Raw genomic sequence first — 25,525 nt, forward strand, 5'->3', positions numbered from 1 at the left:
AAAATAGGGTTTTAATTATAATAAATGCAAGATAATGCATGTGTATTATCATAACTTGAATTACAAGTATAATTTGGATGGAAATAACCTTGACAGTGTTGTGAAAGAAAGGGATCTTGGCGTGATAGTTAATCAGTCTCTAAAGCCATTCAAGCAGTGTGCTATTGCTAGTGGGAGGACAAATAGGATTTTAGGTTGTAACTACAGAAATGTTGAATACAAGTCTAAAAGAGGTTGTAATTTCATTGTATAGATCACTGATTAGGGCACATTTGGAATATTGTGTTCAGTCTTGGACTCCTTACCTAAGGAAAGACATTGAATTGTTGGGAAGGTTTCAGAGAAGGGTTACTAGAATGGTGCCTGATTTGGAGGGGTTGTCATATGAGTAGAGGTTGAAATCTCTCAAATTGTTTTATTCTGAAAAAAGAAGAGTTACGGGGAGTTAAAGGGAATTGAATACTGTTGCTGCATCATCTTTTTTTGTACTTAACATTAAGAATAGTAGGACTAGGGGGCACAAATATAAATTTTGGCAGGGTAAGAGTCATCTTCAGCTAAGACAGTTTTATTTTTCTCACAGGGTGGTTGGCGTGTGGAATGGGTTACCTTCAGATATCTTGGAGGCAGTGAATTTGAGTGAGTTTTAGAGAAAGCTTGATAAATATATGATTGATAATGGCTGGCTTTAAGAATTTTTTTAAAACTTATTTATTAATAGTTTTAGTTTAGTTTAGAGTATGGAACAGCTGAGATGGAACACTAGGTACCATATTGTCCCAGAACATTATGTTATGTTATATTTCAATAAAATCAAATTCAATATTCATCTACTACTGTACTAAAATTTAGTAAAATTATAATAGTAATATCATTATCAAAGGGAAATTAAGCTGTTAACAGTAATTTGTCTTTCACCAGAAATTTAACAGTAAATAAAACTTGTATCATACAATCTTTATAATCATGTTCAAATTGTTACTGAAACAAAAACTCTTGGTAGGCTTTTGACAAAATGCCACATAAAGTACTATTGTCATTATTAAAGAAAATTATCTGCGGGTGTGGGGGATTCATCAGCTCCATAAACCAGTTAAACTAGATTGGAGCTGAAAGTTGGTTAACTCTGGGATCTGTACTGCTTACTGTTTATACATTAGCATTGTTGTATCCCTCTGGATTTAAGATGCTAAAAATCTGGTTTCAAACCTATGGTGGGCATTACACAAATAGCCAATTATGTAGCTTTTTGCTTATCAACAAGCAAGTTAACAATGTTGATAGGAGCATAGGCAATAAATTGTTCAAGGTAGTTGATAATGATATTATAATTATGGGTGTAGTTGGCTATGAGTATGAGTTCATGGAGGATGCTGTTGTTTTAGAAATGGATTTGAATTGTTGGGCAAACTACCAAAAGATCAGTATTAAACTTGAAATGTGAACTTTATCAAATGATTCTTTAATTCCCACTTTCCTTCATATGAATGTACCAACTCCTGGTCAGAAACACAAAATCATCATTCATGAAATGAGTTAAAACTTGTATTCTTTCAACATACTTATGTTTAGTTATGCAACGAATGTTTCCTTCTCATAAAACCTATGTGTATGTGGTTTTATTGGAACTTAACTGCATCCAAGGTAACTTGAAATACAGACTTTAATTAAAATCCATAACCTATATTATTATCTTACAAGTAGGTAAAGGTAAATTCAGTAGTAATCATGGCCAACAAAGAATATCAATATAAAATATATTTTATCCTGAATTATAAGTTCAAACTGTTTCCAAGGATTTTACTTCACAGAAATTTCAATCAGTTATCTTTTTTTTCTTATAACTTTGTTTTTTCTGTTTCTTTAACATTTGCTACACTTCACCAGTTTCATTTGTATACTTTAATAGTGTGTCATTCATTTTCTTACATTTTATTTGGAGTTTCCACTCATAGTTATCATGGATTCTGAGTTTAATGTTACCACTGCTGTTCATACTGCAGATAACTTTCTCTACAAGGGCTCTGTTGATTTGACCGACCACATGACCACTTTGTACGTGTTATAGTTTCGATTCCACTAACTTTTAATATATTATGTGTAGCTTCACAAAATTTGGCACACTTTCAGTAAACATAAAAGTCTTTTACATACAAAAAATCAAATTTTTCAGTGAAGCATTATTAATAAAGATTTGTCTGTAAGTATATAGTCTTTTTCTTTTACAAATTTGAGTGCAAAGTGATTTTCATGTTAAGATTACAACTACTTTTTTTTTCATATGAAAAATCTCAAATTTCATTTGCGTAATCTCTAAATCCTCCTAAATACATTCCAAAAATTTTTTTTTCAGTAAAACTTTATATTTTACCTGTCATTTTCTCAACCCTAACTCTATACAAGGTTGGTCAATTTGACCAACCTTGTAACCACCCAAAAATTGAAATAAATCTAAATTACCTTTTTTTTCTTTCTAGAATGATTTCAGATTGAAACTACATTTGTTTATCTTAAGTTGCTTTAAACTCGTAACTGTATACATGTATTTATACTTAAATCTTATTGTTTTATTGCCCTTTGAAAACTGCCTAACTACTGTTTGCACCATTATAAGTTGTAAATCACTTGAGGACCATGCACCTCACATTATGCTATTGAATTACATTACGAACGAGCTACTTCAAGCTGCTTGTGTACATGCCACATAAAATTTTTTATTATATTATTTATTTAACCCAATCTAACCTTAACTAATCAAAAGAGTTTCCTATTTTTAAATTTTAGTTACTCCTTTAATAATAAATAAAGAATACCCATGAAAAACAAGAAATAAAGTACTTACCCAGGCCTTTTTTTTTTTTGCTGTTGATGACACTTCACCCTACTTTTTATACCAATGGTAATAGTGCATTAAATAATTTTTATTTAATTAAATAATGCACCAAAGAACATAGAATAATAGCATGCAAAAAGTAGACAATGTCCCTTAATTATCACAATTTTTCTGGATTTCTGATTATGCAAAAAAATCCATTATAGATTAATCTAAGCTAGTTGATTTTTCTCATGAGAGTGAAGCTTGTACTGAAAGAGGAATTTACAATTCTTTGTACAGAAAAGAGTGTAATGTAATATGTCATCTTTCTTTTTGTTATAAGTAATATATTATTAAATCTAAGAAATATTAACAAATCCTAAAAGAGAGGTCATGACAGGTGGGTGTGGTAAGAGGGGTCTGGTTTTCTATTTGATGGCTCTTTAACCAAACAAGATTGAAGGCTATGAAAATTATGCTTTGTCTGAGCAATGATGATATTATTGTGAGTAATTCACATTAAATTTCACACTTATTGGAGGGGTAGTGAATAAATTAGAGAAGAAGCGATGCTTAGAGAAAAAATGTCACATTTCTCACACTATGGGAAATGCAGGATTTTTTAATATATTGCTTTATAAAATTAAGAATTTAAACTTGTGTATGGTTAACATATGGATTATTAGCTATGATTTTATGCTATACTAATTGACGAGGGTTGACCTTTGTCTATAGTGGCTTTGGGTTTGCGGTTAAACCTGAATAATATCTTGTTGCCCCCACCAAGTATTGGGGTTCATGTCAATAGGTTTATTGACCAATTATGTTCTGGGGGTCAGTATAATTTGGCTTACCATCAATCTGCATTTCCTATTTTTGGACTTGCAGCAGTTGGATTCTCTTCTGCCTCTGTGGAGTTCAGATTCCAATACTTCTATCATATTTTCCCATTTTCAATTTTCCTGTATCTGCCTCACCTTATCCTCCCCCATTTTTCCCTTTCCTCAATTCACCTTTTGTCTGAGGCTTTCATCATTGCCCTGTGGGGTTTTGGGTGGAGACTTGTGTCCTGGTTTTTTTCACTCCTGCATGATTGTCTTCTGCCCTTTCCATCCAAATGTGGCTTTTCTGTTGTTTGGGTCAGGATACCTCTTTGTGACTAGCCCATTTACCCATAACTTCCTGTGGGACTTGCGTGTGGCTTCCTTCTTAAGGAAAATGTCTTTGGTGATCTTCCTGACTCATTGGAGTCTAGAGTTGAGTCTTTGTAGACCTCCCCTTTCTCACTGTTTTTCCATTAATCTCAATCTCCTCCTGAAGCCTTTTCCCGTGTCTCATCACCCTTCTTCCTCACCTTTACCGATTCCTGCTACAAAGGTCTCTGAGGTTAACTATTGGTTTTTTCAGAAATGACTTCAGCATTTCAATTGGTCTCAGTGATTATTTGGTTGGTGCAGGTCTGGTGGAGGCCAGGCTTTTGTGTTTTGTAACTGTGCGAGAATACTTCACCACAGCCTTGGATTCTCTGGGTTCTTTCCGAAGGGCTCATTCTTCATTATCTTCTTCTCTTACCCTGTCCCCTCATCCCATATCCTTCCTCCCCTTCTCAGGATCCTATTTCTAGCCAGTTCCTATCCAAGGCAGTTCTAGATCTTCACAAGAGCATTGTGGAGTGGGTGGATCCTTCTCGGCCAGATTTCTATTCCTGTTTTTTCATTGTTCCCAAGTGAACAAGGGATTGGGGCCCCATCATTGCTCTTTCTTCCTTAAACTGCGTCATAAACCTTCCTCGATTCTTCATACAGTCATGCCTATCTCTTCGATTGATTTCCACTCCTGGTCTGTGGATGACAAAGGTAGATGTCTCAAATGCTTACCTCCACATTCCCATCTTCCTAGCATTTTCTTGATTTTATTCATCAGGGCTGTATCTGCCAGTTCCAGGCTCTTCCATTTGGGCTGACTTTGGCTCCCTATGTTTTTTATCTGGTGGTCAAGGCTTTTGCTCATCTTCTCCATTTCAGAGTCTTTCATTTCCACCACCACAAAGATGACTAGTTGCTTCTAGCTTCTTCAAATGCCTTACCTTCACATTCAGTTTCTCCTTTGAGAAGCTGCATTGGTAGGTGAAATTGCAGGACATTGGTCAATCTCTTAGCACTGCTTGTTGGGCTTTGGTTCATTTCCTTCTGTCTCTCTATAGCAAGGTGGTTATGATCTATTCCAACAATTCCATGGCTGTCTTGTACATCACTCAGCAAAGGGGCAGTCGGTCAAGGTCTCGTTTCTGCACGTTAGACCTCATGTTTTGGGCCCACAACCATCACATTTGATTGATGGCATAACATTTACCAGGTATTCTGAATATGGTCATTGATCATTTTTCTTGTTCTGACAAGATTTTCCTTACAGAGTAGTCCCTCAACCCACAGGTATTTGGTTAGCTGTGTTCCTAGTGGGACACTCTGGAACTGGATGCATTTGCCTCCTACCTGAATTCCTTCCCAGGTTTTGATCTCCTACTCCTCATCCTTTGGCTGTAGCTGCCAATGCCATCAGTCAGGATTGCGTGCCATTACCTCTATGTATGTCCTCCCATCCATCTTCTTCCTCGTGTCCTCGCAGTCATACAAGCCACTCCATGTCAAATCCTCTTGGTGGCAGCTAATGTTTTTCACTTCTCTATCCATTCCAATGGCCATTTCCTCATCCTCTACCCCTCTCATTCACCCTCCTCAGACAACCTCAGCCAGGCATGTTAAATCTTTCCCTTCCAATTCTCTGTCTTCATGTCTGGTCTCCTGCCAGATGGGCCAGACTTTCTTCATGGGTTGCTTTTCTGATTTCCCATTCTGTTTGCTCTTTCTCCATGGCAGTTTACCATCATGAGTTGTATGTCTACATCCATTGTTCTTGCTATGGTTTTCCTCCGTCTGTTCTATCCTGTGCCTTCCTTTATGACTTGGATTTTTGACAAGGGGCTGTTGGTATCTTCTATTGCTGGTTATCACGTGGCAGTCTTCCACTTTCCTTTTCACAAGATTGTGCTGTGTCTTTACTTCTGCATTCATTACCCTTTTGTTTCATTCCTTCTGCCTTTGCCAGCGCTGACATCTTACTGGAGGGCCCTGATTGGAACCTGAAAATCATCCTCCATGCCTTCACACTTGCTCCATTGAAGACTGTATCATCTTGTTTCTTATATCATCTCTCCTTAAAGACCTTTTCCTCCTCCTCTTGGCATGTGGATGTTGATGTTCAGACTTGTTTGCATTTTCCTGCACAAAACCTCAGCCACACGTGAGAGCAGATCTGCCTTCATCCTATTTCCCATCCATTCTATTTATTACTTTTATCCTTGTTCCAATCCAGATTGCCTTCTGTATCCTGTCCAGGCTCTCCACTGTTTTGTGGTTTGCACTGCCCTCTTCCATGGTTCCCTTGTGTTTATTCATTGAAACTCTCCCCTTTCCCATGATATTTCTCTTATTACTCTTACTGGTTGGATTTGCCAGGCTTATTGCTCTCTCTCTCTCTCCTGATTATTTTCACCTCTTCCAAGTCTCTTCCCATCATATCCATCACCTTACCATGTCCCTGGCTGCATGATACCATTGCCTTTAAAGAATATGGTTCATGCTAGCATGTGGACCACTCCCCATATAGTTATCTTACATTATCTTCATCATCTGGCCATTTTCTGCTCTACCTTTTACTGTGTACTTTCCATCACCATCTTGAGCTCCATGGTTTCTCTATGAGTTGGTAGGTGCTCTTTTTATTATGTTCCTTTTTACAGAAGCCTTTCTTGCATGTATGGATCCTGCTCAATGGTGGGTATTGCCTAACCAGGTATTCCTATTCTTAAACCCACATTGTATGACCATTCAGGTCAATAATCCCCACTGTTGAAATGGGGTTTTCTGCACAACTGCTTGTAGGTTTTCCTCACAAGGTTTTGCATTATAAATATGTTTGTTCTGGACCTTATGTTCATGGACTAAAATGAGAAAAGCAAAAGGGGATTGTTACCCATCCTTATTGCTCCTTGGTTTGGCTGTATCAGGAAATGTCTGATTTTTAAAATATGGTTTCACTGTCATCCATTGCACTGTCTCCAGTGTTGCACTTCTATGGAATCTCCAATACATATTTTCTCACCCCTCATTCTTCCAGTGGATTACAGGAGCCCTTACCACTTACCAGCTCCTAGATGCTGGGGTGGTGAATCATAAAGGCTTCATCCTGAGTGTTCTCATTTCCACTCGGTTGAGAGTAGGATGGTGGTGTTCTTGTGTAGATGGTGTATAGATACTTCTCTTACTGTGGACCTGATGTTTTATTCCAGATGCTGCCTGGTTATGGACTGGATAATTTTTGCTGCAATGCAGTTCACCCCTCTGGCTGAATACCCTCCTTTCTACCTTCACCTGGATGTTGGCTACTGGGGGATACTGGTGTTGTTTGGAGCTGGACCAGCCTCATAAGTCCTCACATGTGAGTGGTCCAGGTACCCTTCTATGGCAGACTGGACAATTTATTCCCAATGCCACCTTGTTCTGGACTGCAGTTAAACCACCACATTGCTATCTGTCTGGATGTTGGTTCCCAGGGGCTACTGATGTTGGTTGTGTTATTCATGCACACATGATGACGTAGGTCCTTGAAATAGAAGATCTTCCCTTCCAGTTCTCATGTCCGAGGTGAATGTTGGAGGACCCTCTTCCAACCAGGGGCTGGGTATTTCTATCATGGTACTGTTGGTATTGGTAAAGGTTGAACTCTTCGCTTCCTAACCACTCTACACCAGGGATACCTTCTCTTAATTTGTGGGGTTCCTCCTGTGATTCTGCCCTTATTGTGACACATCATTTTTATGGGCAAAGAGTATACCTGGCTTAGAAGTAGTGTGGTTTCCCACAGGTACGTCCTACACACCCCATGGGCTTCCTTTTGGTGCTTTCTGAAGGGGGTTCCTTTAGGTCATGTTGCACTGGTCCCTCCATCAGATCACTGTGGGATTCAAGCTATTATGTAAGAAGAGGTAAGATATTGTATCGGAGTTGAACATTTTCTTACACTGAAAATGTATTTCTGATAGATTCTTTCCTTTTCTCTCACTTTCCACCCTTCCAGTGTCTTTTCTTATTTTGCTCAATCTCAAAGTGCAGTTGAGTTAAGCTGCATAGAGGGAGTCAGCTGTTCTTGGAGCTGTGTCACTCTCCTATTGATGGAGAGTTGTTGTATGCTATCATGCAGCTGCTCATGTAAAGACACCTGAAGGTAGATAGGAGTATTTAGGTTAATGGCAAGTGAAAATTTGTGCATATAGAAGGCAGTACAAGTCTAGAAAAGCTGTTATGTGAGGGAGGTAAGAGTCAATAGGAAATACATTTTCAGTGTAGGAAAATGTTAACTTCTGTTGAACATCATACTCTAAACCCCACACTCTTTCCTCCTGTTATGTATTGGTTATGATACTTTGACAATTTATTTACAGGTTATTCCAAATGCCCAGCATTTTATAAAACACTTAAACAATACCCTTCAACAAAATTCACACCAAGGAACAGATAGAACTTTATCATTTCTCAACAACTTTTATGCTTAGATCAGATCAAGGCTTTTCCATGAGTTTTTATCTTAGTCACTCACAATGATCTGAGTTCTACAAACCTTGAAATTCAGCTCACCCTATGGAAAAAAAACAACCTTTTTCTGAACTTTTATTTCTATTGCTACAACTATTTACAATTTTAAAAACAATCTGAATTCAGAAATTCAACATATAAAATCCTGTTTTATTTTACATACACAAATTTATCATAAAACTATCATTGAAAACAAATACTAACATTTATAAAGATGATCAATGTGATGCCCCAAGTAATTTCAACTTAAGCAAAGACACTAGTTCTTGCTCTTTACCTTACATGAAAATTCCTGGCTTTCTCGCATTCTAGAAATATTTTGGTTTCCTCTATGTAAAAAATGCAACAGTAATGTAAAGGTTATATTTAATTCTACTCCTTACACAAAACTGCAGTATTCTATCAAATTTCACAGCAACCATGTTTATGAATGCAAATACCAGGACTATGTACAACATGCTACATAAGTGAAATAGGGAGAAAACACAAATGTCTGCTTGAATGAGCACCAACTTGTCACATATTTCAACACAAACAAGATGCTGGTCACAACACCTCCTCTCTTTCAGTTCACAAAATTTTTAATGAAAAGTACAATGGAAAAAGGAAAATGAAGGAAGCTCTATTAAACTTTCTGTGTGAAAGGGGTTGGTCCACTGGACTAATTTTGTATCTCTGAAGCTATACATAGTAATGCATACTGTAATTATGAATTTACTAAATGCATCTTTATCAAAGTTAATTTTCTGTTCTTTTTTTATATTTTCACAGTTGAAGATGGAAAGTATATTCACAAAATTTGGCATTAAAAATCTTGTACATAGCAAATCATATTTTTGAATAAAGTAATTTTACTAAAGATGTGTCTTGAGAATTTACTACCCTTTACTGAGTCAGTTTGGGTAAAAGGTAAATAGCTACAATATAAATAAAATAACTAACAAAGCCACAGATGAATATCTGTAGATTTATTTGCTTTTTGTTTTTCAGGCTGAAACTATGGTTACAGAGTATGGAGTGAATGATTCTGTTAAGGTAAATCTAAAGTCATCTTTGTAAAGATTTGATTTCTGAAAAGTTCACCAGCTTTTATAATATCACAGCAAAACAACTTGAAGAAGCTTGCCTTATTTCAAGAACCACAATGTTTAGTGTGGGTAATGCTTTTCTGGGCTCTCAACTGCAGGTAACTGTGAATTTTAATTTTCTGATATTATGTGTTACATTGTATTTTATATATGTGTAATTTCCCTAACAGTCTTACTCTGTTATGAAAAGTTCTACTATAGGATGGGTTTTATTTCTAAATATAGTGCTACAGGACATTTGATGTTGATGTCATTTCTGATAACTTGTGAAACATGATAATGTTTCAAAATTTTATTCACTATTACAAAAACTGTTCATTGCAACTGAGAGAAAAGTTTCAGCGGTACATTTTCTCCATGTGTTATTGTACATAATATAAATTTTTTAATTTGTTCAATAGTATGCTTAAAATAAAAGTAATGATAAAAGTTTTCTATTTAGAGTAAATTTTATATTATACACTTGTTTAACCACTTCACAATGATTTATTTTCAAAACTTTATAAAGTAATTTTATTATTACTATGTATCAGTGAAATTGGCATCAAAACGTTGCTTATATTTCAAATTTTAATATTATGTATGTTTTAACTTAATTCAAAAGAAAGTATAAATAAAGGTAAGTATTGATTTGTGTGTGTGTCACATAGTACCTCCTCATGTCTTGTTGCTCAGTTTATATTTTTTTATGCCTACTATATACGTCTGTAAGTGGTTAATGAATTAGAAACATGAATATTAGATACTGGCAAGCTAGAATATAAATTTAGAGCCTCCCACCACTTTGATTTGCTGAGAAATCAATGTATCTTGCAAATCAACTAGAGTGGCGCCTCCTCCTACTCCATTCTTTCCAGACCTCTTGTTTAGTTCCCCGTACTTTTCTTAATGGTCTGTTTAGAAAGGACGAGTTTTGCTTTACATGATTCTGACAGTTGTTTGTAAAGAGATTGGAAGAGAAAATAATAATTTTGCCAAGATGACCAAGTTGTTACTCTGAATGGAGATAAAAATTTTTTAACACATATAAACCTTATTTATAAACCCAAGCAAGTTACAGATGTTTTGGGTGTACTAGTAGAGTAATGTGATATATTTCTTCTTTCTAAAATGTGTATTTGAAGCCAACAAAAATTATATTTTTTCACCCTCCACTCGAAAAAATAAACGAGGCTTAGTACTAAAGGACATGAGGGCAAAATATTTTCCTATCACCGTAATTTATCGTAACTACTAGAAAACATTGTTTTTATATGTAATTTTCATTTATTGTTCATGTTTTAAGAAAAATTACTAAAATCTAAGCATCTATGAGTAAATATATATGTATATATGTAATGTATGGTAGCCAAAATATTGGTGTAGTTTGTAAAATATTAGTAGTACATATATTTGTACCTTGTATTTGATTCCGTACCTTGATTCTGTGTGTGTGTGTGTGTGTGTCTATATATATTATAAATGATTATTAATTATATCAAGGTAAGAGTCAGTAACAACTCAAGGTGTTTCACAACCATAAGGGAACTTCTAAACTACACTTTAGCTGCAAAAGTAAGAATGTTTTCCAAAGAAGGCTAGACTTATAAGCCCTGTGAAACTAAAGGACTGTGATAAATAGTACTGATACTAGAGTTTTTATTGGTTGACGATTAAGTGCTGAAAAGGGAAATAGGATTTTATAAGGATGTGCTCAAATAACATCTTTGTACACCGATGCCACTAAATTCCAAACACCCCAAAAGGATTACCAACATTAAAAGAATTGCAATGTTTATTGTATTGGCACCAAACCACATAATAGATGTTTTGACAGGTTCAAGGCGCAGTGTTGTTACTCTGGAAAAGTCTTGTTGTGAACACCGTGGGATACATACATAAGCTGATAAGTTACACATCTTGTTGGCTTAAATGTTTTCACTCATTCTAAGTGCAGTGTGATTACTCTGAATTTTCCAAGAAAACATTTTAGCATATATAATCTGATACATTAGACAGTATGTTCTCGGAGCAGGGATTGAGTTGATTATCTTTTCTCTCATGCTTTGTTGCTTTCAGGAGTATAGTTTTACGGTGGTGTCATGTAAACAGTCTTCTAAACAAGCAGCAATTTATTGCTTTATTTTCAGTGGGGTTCTACTTTAGTCATTAACAGTAAAATAAACACAGAAAATAAATGAGAAATGTTTAGCAGTTGAAACTCATAAGAGAAGTACTTTGAAACTTTGTGACCAATAATAATGAAGAAAAGGTATAGCTACTCCTTTTATTTCTAATTTTACAACTTGTATTTTTTCATTATACTTTCGGAATTTGTCTACAGACTGAAGATTCAAGTACATCTTTAAGTAATTTGTAAGATATAGTTTTACTGAAAACAAATGTTTGAAATGCATTTAGGAGGTGTTAAAGATTATACAAAAGAAATTTGAGATTTTTGGGATGAAGAATATTATTTTTAATCATAACATGAAAATCACTTCCACTCAGACTAGTAACGAAACAGTTTGGATATATTCACAAACAAATCTTTAGTAAAAACTACTTAATTAAAAAATTAGATTTTTTGTACGGAAAAAACTTGTGATGTTTACTAAAGGTATACCAAATTTTATGAAGATGCACATACTGAATTAAAAGTTATAGTATAAATACTTAACATGTGCAAACATGTATACAAACTTTTGTATATCATACTGAGCCTGTTGCAAAAGGGTTAACTGGTTTAGTCCTGCAAATTGACTTAATTGTACACCTGTAATAAAATAAATATTTTATAATTATTTTATAAATTTTCAATCAGTACAAAGCATAGTATCTTATCTTCATGGTTCCCATGATCAGGGGAACTGGTTGCTCTTAGTTGAAACTGTCCATAACCTTATTTGTAGTGAGATGGAGACATATATATTGTTTTGGTTTTTTTTTCTATGGGGCTTTGTTGCTACACTTGTAGTTGATCCTAATCATTCTGGAGAGAATTTAGATTTGCTTTTTCCAAGTGCCTTCCTTTACTTTGTTGGCTTCTCATGAGACCAATTTAGATAAGCTACCTTCTGCTCTGTTTCTTCAGTTGATCAACTAAGTGTGTGTGATGTTTTGGGTCTTTCCCTGGTTGTTTTTGAGTCATGCACCTTCCTTAATTGCAGAAATGTCTGAGGGGGAACACTTAGTTCTTCCTCCATCCCTCTGATATTGTGGTTTATGCAAGGAGATTTACTGCTCAGTTACGTGAAGGGACAGCTATGTCTTGTCTGCCACGTTTGTCCGAAGAACATGCTTTCACCTAACACTTCCAGGTGGACACATATTTAGACTCTCAAAGAATTGATCTGCTCCTGGAAATGTGGGGTTCCAGAATGGAATCTGTGGTCAACCTGAATATCACAGTTTTTTAGGATTTGTCTGACTCTAATTATGGTTCTGAGATATTTATCGTCCCTCCAGCTTTTGCCGAAAGCCTCTCAGCAATTGGCACATCAATTTGATAACAAGTTGGGAACATTGATGGCATCTACCTTGGTTCAGTTGTCAGCTTCTGCACTTTTCCTAATCTTTTTGCTGGTATGTTGGGTAGAGATGCATTGTTGGAGTGCATTTGTTTGTTGGCTGACACCCTCTGTGAGTTACATGATGCCTCCTTCCTCTGATGCTTGATATTTGTGGGCATTCCAGAGTATTTGGAATCAAGGGTTGATGTTGTTTATCTGCATTCATCCCTGTTGTCATTGGCTTCTTGACTCTCCTTGGCTTCAGGGGATCATAGTTCTGCCCCTATTTGAGTGTCCCAACCCCCAACATCTACAGCTCAGTCCATTGGTACCCAGTATAGATTCCAGCCACATCCATGAGGTTTCTCCACTCAGTTGGAATGCCACCAGCATCAGCAGTTACTACCATATGCCTTTGGAATTTGTGGGAGCTTGATTCCAAGAATCTCTGGATGTGTGGAATCTTGCACAGGATCTTCTGCAGGCTCTTATTACCCTTCCTCCTCCCATAGTCAACAATGTTGCATTGGTAATTGGACAGGACTCGCACGTTGGTAGGTGTCTCTCTTCCTCTTTCTCATCAAATTATCATAATTACCCAGCTCTAATTGATGAAAGGGAAAGTTTTCTCCCTAGATTTACGACAGAATAATTTATCTTGTCTTTCTAGAACACAATTCCCTCACTGCACTAGTACAGCCATACCAGGCCTGCCAGTGTGACCTCACATGCTCCTGCAACACAAAGTCACACCTGCAATCATGTCATATCTGTAAAGGTGTTTTTTGGAGTGACATTTGTCATTTGTATATGTTCATCACAAACTCTACCAAGTGCTTAGATGGCAAAGATCATAAAAAGCCTTTCAGACTCTTTGTCCATCTTAATATTTAGAATCATCAGTAGTCACTTCATCCATCAATGTTCTAGCTGTTTGAAATGCTGAGGCTTAGTGTGATTTTCATGCAGGCTGCACTGTGCAGCTTTACCAGGTAGTTCAGAAAGTAAAGATTACTACAACCTTTCAGCTGCTAATTTCATTGTATCCAAGTGTGGTTGACTGAATTGAGTTTGTTGTGGGATGAAGTTGCTGAATTTGATGATCAGCCCATCCTCTGGCTCATTACCATCCCTAGTTGTGATTTTTCTTTTTGTTATCTGAGGAGGATGAATACTCCTGATTGGAAATACTGTCTTCTCTTTACTGAACATCTTTTCAACCATTTTTTGGTTCCTATTTTTATGGATAGTTCAAAATCAGGTGACTCTGTGAGCTCTGCCTTGGTTTGCAGTGGCTTGGTGGTTGCTCACAGATTATGTGTTCACTGTAGAGTTGTGTGCAATTTCACTTGCCTTGGATCACAAAGAAGATAAGCAGTACATTAACTACACTCGTTCAGTTCTTTAATGGCCCTGGAATCACTTACTGTGAGTTCTTGCCTAGTTCTCTTTACTATTGAGAAAAAACTGGCTTACTTCTCTTTGTCATCTATTCCTACTCAGTTTTTCTGGATTTATGGCCATGTCTGTATTTGCGGGAATGAACTTGCTGACAACAGAGCTAAATCTGTCTGTTCTGGCATTGTCGTACCCCTGCCCATCCCTTATGTAGACTATAGACCTGTGATCAAGGCATGGCTTCATGCTAGTTGTCAATTGATTTGGAGTGATCAACTTCATAACGAGCTTTTACAGATAAAGCCTACTGCTTGTTTGGCCATCAAGTTTCCATACAGATTGGAAGGAGGAAGTTGTCATGTTTAGGCTATGCATTGGCCACAGTTTTTGTGACTCATCATTTTCTTCTGCAGGGAACAGATCTACCAATGTATGACCTTTGTGACACTCAAGTCACACTTGCCCACATTTTAAATTTCTGCCATTACTACAACTGCCAGCAGTGGTGCTATTTTTGACATGCCTTTTCTAAGTGTTTATCTTTTAACCTCATTTATGGGCAGTGTTCTGTTTTTGGTTTGTTTTATCTTGTTTACTTTCTTACCCTGTTTTACATTATCCCTTTTTTTTCTTTTTCCTCAGTTTTAGTACTGATTGGCACAGATAGCCCCTTGTGCTTTGCATCTTAAAAAATGCAACAACCAACTAATCATCTCTTCCATACCTTGCTTTCCCATGTACTTGGTTCTACTGGTGTTGATCCTTTCCTGCTTTGTCATTTAAATCTCCTATTACTACTAAAACATCTTGATTTGGGACTACTTGTTCATTGTTTGTATCTTCTCATAGAAATGTTCCTTTGTTTATTTTTCTCTCATCATTTGTTGGGGCATAAACCTTGAACCACAATAAGGTTGTTGAACTTAGAGTGGAAGTGTGCTGTTAATATGAACTCAATCACTGGCTTTCACTTAAGAAAGGATCTCTCTCTGCTGTCTTGTCAAGCATAAGCAAAATCCTCTCTTGGTTGCTCATTGTCATTCCTGCCTGAATATAGAACTGTCTTCTCAGTGATTAGTGTTAATTTGCCATTTCCTATCCATCTGTTCTCTTTTATTATGAATATACCAATTCTCAGAGCTTGTAAGGATGTTTAAAATCCTTGAAAATGTTTGGATTTGCAAAACATAATTCAAAGCCTTGCAAGTGCTTGAAAAAAAAAACACCTTAGAAAATGATCATGAATTTTGTTATCTGTTTCCCATGCTAACCAGACTTTAGTTGGAGTTGAAATGTAGAATTCAGCTTTAATTCTTAAATAACACATATATGCACTGGTGCAGTGATGTAACAAATACTTCCATTGGTCTACAGGCTTTTTCTTGAAAAAACAACACCTATTTGCCATGATTCACACATGCAACTGAATTTGTGCATGTTATTTGAATGGGTGCTTAAACTGATGCATTATGACAGAAAACAGTAAGAAATCAATTAAAAGAGTAGTGCTTGCTTGGGAAGTTTTAAACTTTAATAAACTATGCAAAAATGAAATTAAAAATACAAACTATGTCAACATAAGCATAAGGGGGTTGGGGTGTTTATAATACTTGCTCCCAATACCCAGGTTTTAAAAGCATTGTTAGATCTGGTGTCTCTTTCTAGTTAAGTTGATTGATTTGTCATTTTGGATCAGACCATTCAGCTCAAAGTGTGTTTTTATACTAGAGGTGTTTGGTGGGTATCACGTAATGTGGAATAGGTTTAACCTCTCAGTCATTGAGATACCTTGCATGGGCATGGTCATCAGATTTGTTCAGAATTATATGTACCTAACATCATACATGAGTAGTCTAGGCAGGTCAATTAACTGTTTTTAATACACAGCACTGCTTTTACATTTTATAAACTTTGTGCATTCAAATATAAAATATCACAACTCTAGAAATCTTTCCTATGAGAAACAAGTTTTCATTATATTGCTATTAGAGTTACACTGACTAAGGTTTTCTTGGCTGATACCAATAGCTGGTGTTTCCTTGTACATTTAGTTCAGGAAATGAATAAAAAGAATAAAGTTCAGACTAGAAACTTTACCACTTCAGAGAAAAAAAAAGATAACTTTTTTAGTGATAGTTACAAATGCTTTATTTAAGTGGAACATGCTTGATTTCAATTTCTGGCAGAAATATCTCTTTTGAAATTCTGATAATATTATATGATGTATCATTATATTGTTATTTAATCAAATCAAGTTAGACTGTTATCACTTAATTTGTTCCACTATCTATCACATATAGCCTCAAGAAAATTGGTCTGTTGATGTTTATTGATTTTTACCACTCACATCCTATGAAAAGTGTAGTTTTAGCAGAATGTGCATATAAAGTATTGTAACATTGTGGTTTTTTCAGCTTTTTGTTTAGAAGGTGGATACACAACATTATATTCACATTTGGTTATTAAATCAAGTAAGTTTACTATTATATCTGTTTAAATAGTCTTTTAGTGAGGTTTGTTGTTTCCCCGAAGAGATATACATATGATAGTTAAAAATTGTATATTACAGGCTTTCTTACCTATAAGTCATGTGGCTTCATCCTTTACTGGTGTAGCTTCCAGAAAAAGGAGTGACAAGAATAAACTGAGCAATAAGGAAAATGGTATATTATGTGCAGAGAGCTTTGAAGAGGTATGTAAACTAAAAAAATAAAAATACAATTCAGCTAGCTTTCAGTCTTGCTATTAATAACCATCAAAGTTATTTTTTGATTTACCTTTTTTGTTTCACCAAATGAGCTTGTGATCAGTTTTATATATAGAAAAATCTTCTAATTTTGATATACACTTATTAAGATAGATAGAGGCATCCTTTTTGTTTTCCTATTAGAAATTTTAATCCTCCAGTGCAAGCTAGTAAAGTACATTTATTTGGTATATCATAATGAGACCATTCACAAAGTTTGTAATTACTGTAGCCTTTTGGTTTCATATCTTTGGTTTAATACTCTATTAAATAATTTTATGACCCTCTAATTTGTTAATTTGTAATCATGTACTGTTTAATAGGAACAAAATTTTCTGTTTGAGATGTCTAAAAACAAAGTTTGCTGTACTTGTTGAGGGGGATTTGTGATAAAAGGAGTGCAAAAACATTAACTGTTTTGTGTTTCATATTTCATGTTAATAAATTAATTTACTTTGTTAATTCATACAATTTCAATGATATTGAGTATTATTATGTTTTTGAGATAAAATTAATTTTCACTAAGCAGTTGGTACAATTTAAATATCTTTCAATCATTTAAAATGCAAAACTTTAGAGAAGACTTCTAATAACTTGAATATTTTCTTGTTAAATCTTTGGCTACTATTTTCACTTACTGTCAAATCTGATTTTATGATATTTCACATTTATCATTGTAAGGGTAGTTAAAATAAGAGTGCACAAATGGGGGTCAAAGTTTTCATATTGTGACCTTTTAAAAGTTATATTCAAAATTTAACTATTCAACTTTATCAGTGTATGTCAGTAAACTTAAAATCATGGTTTATAATTTGAATTATAATATTATGTAAGTTTTAATTTCAGAGTGAAATACTTAACCATCTACACATAGGTTTGGTCATTTTGACAAACCTTGTAACCACCATGTAACCATAAAACTGTACATATTACTGTTACCTAGAATTACTTTTCATGGAGTCAAAATATGGATTTGTATTTTGAATAAGTAATGTATACAGTATCTTCAGCTGTGTTTCCTTACTTTTTTATGATCCCTATTTGCAGGTTTTTAAACTCCCAATTTTTTATAAATCTTGTTTGCTGGCTTTTTTATGCTCAACTATGGGCAAAAGTATACTTGATATGGTAGTTAACTTTATACATTGTTATGATAATGACATAGCTAGCTAATATGGTTCATAATGATTGACTTTAGCTATTGACTATTTAATTGCATTACTTCGAGATGTAAAAGGTTAAGCTAGAGATTTTCATAGAGAATTGTTTGAGGATATAGTGAACATTTATAGTTTCTGTGTAACTAAATTCTCTATGTAAAATGCATAGCAATGTGCAAATATATGCGTAGATTAAGACACAACCCTCATTAAGCATGTATAAACTTTTACGAGTAGAAAAGCAGCCTTTCAGATATAACATATATGTTTCAAACATCACTTTAAATAAACCTTCATGTCTTTTTAAAGTAATTATTATATGAATGCATGTAATAAACTTTAACATTATGTATATTTTTTTTTCTCTCCTTCAATTCATACATATTATAGGGGGTTGACTCCCTAAAGACACTGATTGTATAGTGTACAAGGCATTGAGTATCTACATGTTACAATAATCTAAAGTGCATCTTTTATTGGCTGGTAATTCTTGTTTCATCCTGTACTTAAGCTTTTTAAAGGAACACCAGATATTTGGAAGAAAGGATTCAAGGGGTAATGATAACATCATCTACAGCAGAATTATGATGTTTTTAGCATCTGTAAAATATAAAAGAAACAAATTAACTTTTCAATACACTTATGACCTTTACAGTATCTTACTTAGTATTCTGTAAAAGGTTTGGGTGCAATATGAATTTTCATGAATTTCTATAGTTGGAGTCTTTCTCTGATTAGTCTAAGTGCATAATGATTTTCATGTTAAGACTAAAAACATTAAATGAATATCAAAACATTTTTTTCAATAAAACCATATATTATGTTTGTTATTTTCTTTACTTCTAACATTAAGTGAAGTGAATTCAGCAATGTAATGTAAAACAAAAATTTGAAAAATACAAAAAATCTAAATTACCCTTTTTTCTTTCTAGAATGATTGCTTATTGTAACAGACAATTACACACTGTTCTTACAGCAAAAGCCAATACTTTTCAAATTTTGCGGTCATTTAGACTTACTGCTTTACAGCAAATTTAAATAGTTTTTTTGACCATTCTTTCATCTATGTCATTGATGTAAATCAAAAAGAATGAAGGTCCTCATGCTGAGCTTGACTGAACTCCATTTATAACAACCCACTGCTTTCTTCCATCCAGCCAGTTTTCTATTTAATGAGCCAACCTATTATCCACTTCATTACAGATAACTTTTTAACAAGCTTTTTCATCACATGCTTTCTGAAAAGTTAGGTATACAAATTAACACTCATAGTCTCATCTACATGCATTATCTTCTTCAAAGAATGTCAGAAGATTAATATGGCAAGATTTTTTCATAGTGAAAGTATGCTGAGTATCCAACAAAATTTGTAAACTTTGTTAAATAGCTTTGCAAAGCATATTTTAACAGATTTTCAAAAACTTTTCCCACCAATGATGTAAGAATAATAGGCTTATAATTACTGGAACAATTTTTATAAACTTCCTAGAAAAGATGAGTAACATTAGCCAATTGACAATATTCTGGGATTTCTTCATGTTTATCCACCTTTTATATTTGCAACACTCTCATATAAGAGCGAAGAGTATATCTGGATCAGATGTGGTGCAGTCTCCTGCTGAGGTGTGGTGTTTTCTCTTTTGGCTCCACATCATTTGGTCTCTCTTTGGGCACTTACTAAAGGGAATAGTTTTTTTTATTGGCCCTCTACAAGTTCAGTTTGTGAGTATTTTGTGCGAGGAGGTAACATACTGCATCGGATGTTAGCATTTTCCTACACTGATAGACACTTGCCTCCGCTCCCGTTCCACCTCCATTCTCCTCACTTCCAATGATATATGGTGTAGATCTTCTGATCAATCTCAAAGTGATTAAGGAGTGCAGATATGAAGAGCGTGCTGGTTAGAATAAGAGTGGTGTCTCGCTCCTATTGATAGAGAGCTGATGCATGATCATTTGCATGTAGATATACAGAAGCCAGAGGTGGAAGGCTAGTAGCGAGCATTGAAAATTTGTTCCGAGTGGGCAGTGCTAGTCAAGAAAAGCTATTTTATGAGCATAGTTTAGTATCTATCTGAAATACATTTTGAGTGTAGGAAAATGCTGACTTTCATAAGATATGCTCATATGCAACTTCTGAGTAGCTCATGCATTATATAATTTGATAGGGTAATGTGAGCTACACATTTGCCAAGTGATTTACAACTTCTGTGGCAAGAATATTAGTTTAGACATTGTTCAAAAGGCATTAAAACAATAGAATTTTAAGTATAAACAGATTTATACTGTTAACTATTTAAAGCTATTAAGGATAAATGAATGTAATGTATGTGACAATTTTAAATCATTCCAGGAAGAAAAAATGGTAACTTAGATTTATTTCTAAAGTTTTTTTGGTGGTTATGAGGGTCTGTCAACTTTACCAACCTCATATAGAGTTAGGGTAGAATAACTAACAGATAAAACATAGTTTTATTTAGGAGGTTTAGAGATTATGAAAATGATCTTTAAGATCTTTCAGATGAAGGACAGTACTTTTAATCTTAACATGAAAATCACTTTGCACTTGGAGTAGTCAACATTTTAACTTCATATATTCATTGAGAAATTTAGTGAAAATACTTCATAAAAATTCTGATTTTTTGTCTACAAATGTTTCTTAATCTCTTAATGATTACTGTAAGATAGCAAAATGTCATGAAGATACACAAAAGATATTAGATGTTATAGAATGAAAACTATAGAGGTCAATTTGTGGTCACGAATTTGGCTAATGCAACAGGGTCTGTAGCGAGAGAGTTTAACGTGATTTTTTAGGTGCGAGTTATTTCGAGGCTTATGTGTACAAATCTCATATGAAGAAACACAAGAGATCAAAGTATTTTATGTTTGGAGGTGTGTATCTATCAGAAATACATTTTCAAGTAGGAAAATGTTAAAATTTTTGTCCAGGTCTGATAAGAGCTAGCTTAGGGTCTTTTTGACACCCATTTTTTCCTGGTGTTACCCCTCGTCTGTGCAATGTTGAGATCTTTTCTTGAGGATCGGTTTTGTTTTTGCTTTTTTTTGTGTGAAATTATTCAGATCCATTCTAAGAACTGTTATGGAAATGTAATTGCACTTACAGCTTTGTTTATTGATTTGTGATACATACATAGTTGCTGTGTGTTATAAAACTGAAAGCTGCTTTGTCATAAAATTTCATCTCAATTATTCTAGACCCCCTTTATCCCATCTTAATATTGGGATCTTATGTAATTGTGTTTACAAGTATGAAATTTTTACAGAATCAAGGTGTTTTCGTATTGGACACATAAATCTTCCTCTTTCCCCATATCTTAACCCTATTGCCACGAGTCATGGGTCAAAGGCCATTTCATTGTCTTTGTTGACTTGCTTTAAAAATTTTATTGAATTACCATTTTATGAATTTATGTCAATAAGTTTGATATCAAACTGTAAATTATAATTCCAATTTTTGTATTTTACATTATTTGATTTCTTAATTTAATAATAAATATTAAAAAACAAAACACCTAAACATTGATGTTTGTGTGGTATGTTGAATGTACCACTGGTTCAAATTAAATGTTTGTGATGTCAAAATACTAAGTCTATAGTTTACTACAAATTAGGAACTCAAATTACCAATATTGACAAGCAAGAATGTAAAATAAGATCCTCCCATCTTTTCTATTTGCTGAGATATCACTCATGTACTGAGTGATATCTCATTTTTGGAAACAGTTTCTCATATACACTTACTTCAATATATAACATGTGAATAACCAATTGAAAGCTCAGAATGTCCCCCTAGTGGCTTTATCAGCCATTTTCAAGTGTTGGGACATCATCACATTCTTTCAATACAAATCTTCATGCTGGTAAGATGAGTCATGAGCTCAAACTTTCATATTTTTTTGAGACCCAAATACAGCTTAGTTACTAACTTTGATAAATTATAGTGGAATTCTATAGTTGATACAATAATTTATGATAATCATAAATTTGATAAGGCTTAGCAACCTATGGCAAGCAGCGAACGAGTACAAAGTTTGTAACTAGAAGAGATAATTGTTTGCTTTACTTATTTTTTATTGTTCTATGTTTTAAGAACTTATTTGTAAATAGTAATAATGTGTATACATATGTAATGTATTATAATTGAAATGTGACTCCACTAAAACAGCCAAGACAAGTCACTTTGTAAAGGCCAGTTTTATATCCTTGGATATGGTAACATGAGTGCGTGTGCGCTTCGTCATTGCAATTTCTATAATGTTAGCCAGGCGTGACTGGAAGGTCAATATAATAAATATATATAAATGTATAATGTTATGAGATTTAATTTATTTCGACTAAACATTTGTGTTATAATTTGTAGTCATTCTAGAACAAATAAGCATGATTTATATTTATTTCCTAATTTTTTATGGTGGTTATGAGGTTGGTCAAATTTACAGACCATGTATAGTTAGAATAGAGAAAATAACAGACTGCAAAAATGTTTGAAATGTATTTAGGAGGTTTTAGAGATTACACAAATAATATTTGAGATTTTTGGGACGAAGAATAGTTTTTAATCATAACATGAAAATCACTTCGTACTTGGACAAGTAAAAGAACAGACTCGTAATTTTTACAAACAAATTTTTAGTAAAAGTACTTCATTAAAAATTTAATTTTTTGCATACAAAAGACTTGGAATCATTACTAAAAGTCTACCAAATTTTGTGAAGATACACATACAGCATTAAAAGTTATAAATACGTAACGTGTGCAAATGTGTATACAAACTCGTGTATTTTATATTGAGCCCTTCACAAAAGGGTTAATGACAGAAAATTATGACTAGTTGATATTTTTTGTGAAGTAAATGCAATCAGGGTGTGCTCTTTCATGACAAAGGCTTTTGTGAACTAATGTAAAAATATTATAGGAAAAGTTCAAAAAAATTGTAGGAGAAGAAAATATGTGGAATATTTAATTTTATGATATGGGTGATGATAAAAATGTAAGTACTTATTTAATTACAATTTTAGATAAAAACATTTCCTATTTGATACTGAATGTGTTTTTCTTAATCTTCTAGGCACTTAAGAATTTTACAGAAACTGAAGTTAAACATTTGTGGACAAAAAAAGGAATTCCTCTCTTTAAACAGTCTTTTGCATCAATATTATCTACTAGACATTCACTTCCATGGAAAGTATCTTATGTTTCATCTTTCAGTTTTGAGGAAAATAAAAATGGTAAGAGATATTCAAAGTTTTAACAACTTTAAGTAACTTTACAGTATAGATGTAAAGTGCTGAGTAGATTAAGCTGTCTATGTATACAATTGTCACTTTATCAGTGTAAGGAAAGTTTCATAGAGTGTCTGTGAAAGTAAAATATAGAAGGAGATAAGTCTTTATGCATATATATGCTTATTCTGTACAAATGAATACCTTAGTAAAGAAATATATTTATTACTTTTCAATATGTTTTTTTTTCTAAATGGTTTTTATTATTACTGCAATCTTATTAACTCTCTTGAAACAGGCTCAGTTGAATTAAACAACCACGTGACCACTTTTTACTCTTTAAAGTCAGTATAGTTTTGATACTAATAATTTTAATATAGTCTGCATATCTTCACAAAATTTTGCAGACTTGTAATAAAAATAACAAGCCTTTTTGCATACAAAAAATTAGATTTTTTGTGAAGTATTTTTAATAAACTAAAAAAAAATGATTTGTCCCAGAATATGCCGAGTCTTTTTTTTTACCAGTCAGAATGCAAACTGATTTTCATTTTGTGTTTAAAAATACTTTTCTTCAACTCAGAAATCTGTTTTCATTTGCATAGTCTCGAAATCCTCCTAAATACATTTCAATTGTTTGTTTTCAGTAAAACTTTATATTTTGTGTTATTTTCTCTACCCTATCTCAAAACAGAATTGGTTAATTCAACCAAACTTGTAACTACCAAAAAAATATTGAAATAAATCTAAATTACCCTTTTTTCTTTCTAAAATGATATCAAATTGTAACATGAAACTACATTTGTTTATCCTGAGTACCTTTAACTTCGTAACAGTATACATCTATTTATACTTATATTTTATTGTTTTACTGCCCTTTGAACTATGTTTAACTACTATCTGTGCCATTATAAGTTGCAAATCAATTGGGGAAAGTGAAACTCGTGTTATGCTATCAGATTACGTTACAGACGAGTTACTCCAAGCTTCTTGCATGCATGCCTTATGAAACATTTTTATTATATTATTATTTATTTTACCTAAACTAACTTTAACTAATCTAAAGAAATTTGTATTTTTACATTTTAGTTACTTTTTATAATAATAAATAAAGAATTTGCATGAAAAACAAGAAATATAATACTTACGTGGACCCTTTTGCTGTTGATGACACTTGACACTACCTTTTTAATACTGATGGTAGCAGTGCACTAAATAATTCTTATTTAATTAAATAATGCACCAAAGAACACAGAATAATAACATGCAAAAAGCAGATAATGTCCAAAACTATCGCAATGTTTCTGGCTTTTTCTAACTATGTGCCAAAAGCCATTTCAGATTCATCCAAGCTCTTTGATATGTTTACTGAGGGTATGAAGCTTATACTAAAAGTGAAATTGACAAATCTCTGTTCTGAAAACATTGTAATACATCATTTGATAGATGCAAACATTGGTTTTCTATGTAGAATTAAATGTAAGAGAGAACTCTTAACAAATCCTGAAAAAGAGAATATGACTGATAGGTGTGACAAGAGGGTTCTAGTTTAGATTAAAATACATCTTGGTTACAAAGCTTTATCAGTTATAGTAGAATTCTATGATATTAATGTAGTAATTTATGATTCTTTAGTTATTCAAATGTATATATAAAACCTAAAAAAAATATTTTGTTTCATATCCTCCACGTGCAAAATTTTTAAAGGCTTAGCAACCTACATCAAACAGCAACCAAGTACAAAGGTTGTAACTAGAAGAGATAATTGTTTGCTATACCTCTTTATTCACTGTTCTATGTATTATGAAAAATATGTTTAAGAACTTACTTCAAAATAACAATAACATATACATAATGTATGATAATTAAAAATGTGACTGTATTTTACAAAATACTAGTCTACTAAAACACAGCCAAGACAAGTTACTCT

At 33.6% G+C, this 25,525-nt stretch overlaps 1 protein-coding gene across 6 annotated transcripts in view; it reads left to right on the plus strand.

Moving 5' to 3' along the window:
- Positions 1 to 25,525, plus strand: part of LOC106465749 (ATP-dependent zinc metalloprotease YME1 homolog) — a 174,194-nt gene that overhangs the window by 1,482 nt on the left and 147,187 nt on the right. For 5 of the 6 annotated variants that reach the window (XR_002612047.1, XM_022393673.1, XM_022393674.1 and 2 more), the window contains exons 2-4: positions 9,457 to 9,652; positions 17,013 to 17,135; positions 23,442 to 23,601. Coding sequence is in view for 5 of the 6 variants with exons in the window: in XM_022393673.1 (XP_022249381.1) it covers positions 9,611 to 9,652; positions 17,013 to 17,135; positions 23,442 to 23,601 (325 nt within the window). In the remaining variant the exon portion in view is untranslated. Of the gene's footprint in view, positions 1 to 617; positions 640 to 9,456; positions 9,653 to 17,012; positions 17,136 to 23,441; positions 23,602 to 25,525 lie in introns of those variants that run through there. The other variant, XM_022393675.1, reaches the window with a different exon arrangement.

Source organism: Limulus polyphemus, unplaced genomic scaffold (assembly GCF_000517525.1).
Source record: "Limulus polyphemus unplaced genomic scaffold, Limulus_polyphemus-2.1.2 Scaffold2038, whole genome shotgun sequence".
Classification (NCBI taxonomy): domain Eukaryota; kingdom Metazoa; phylum Arthropoda; class Merostomata; order Xiphosura; family Limulidae; genus Limulus; species Limulus polyphemus.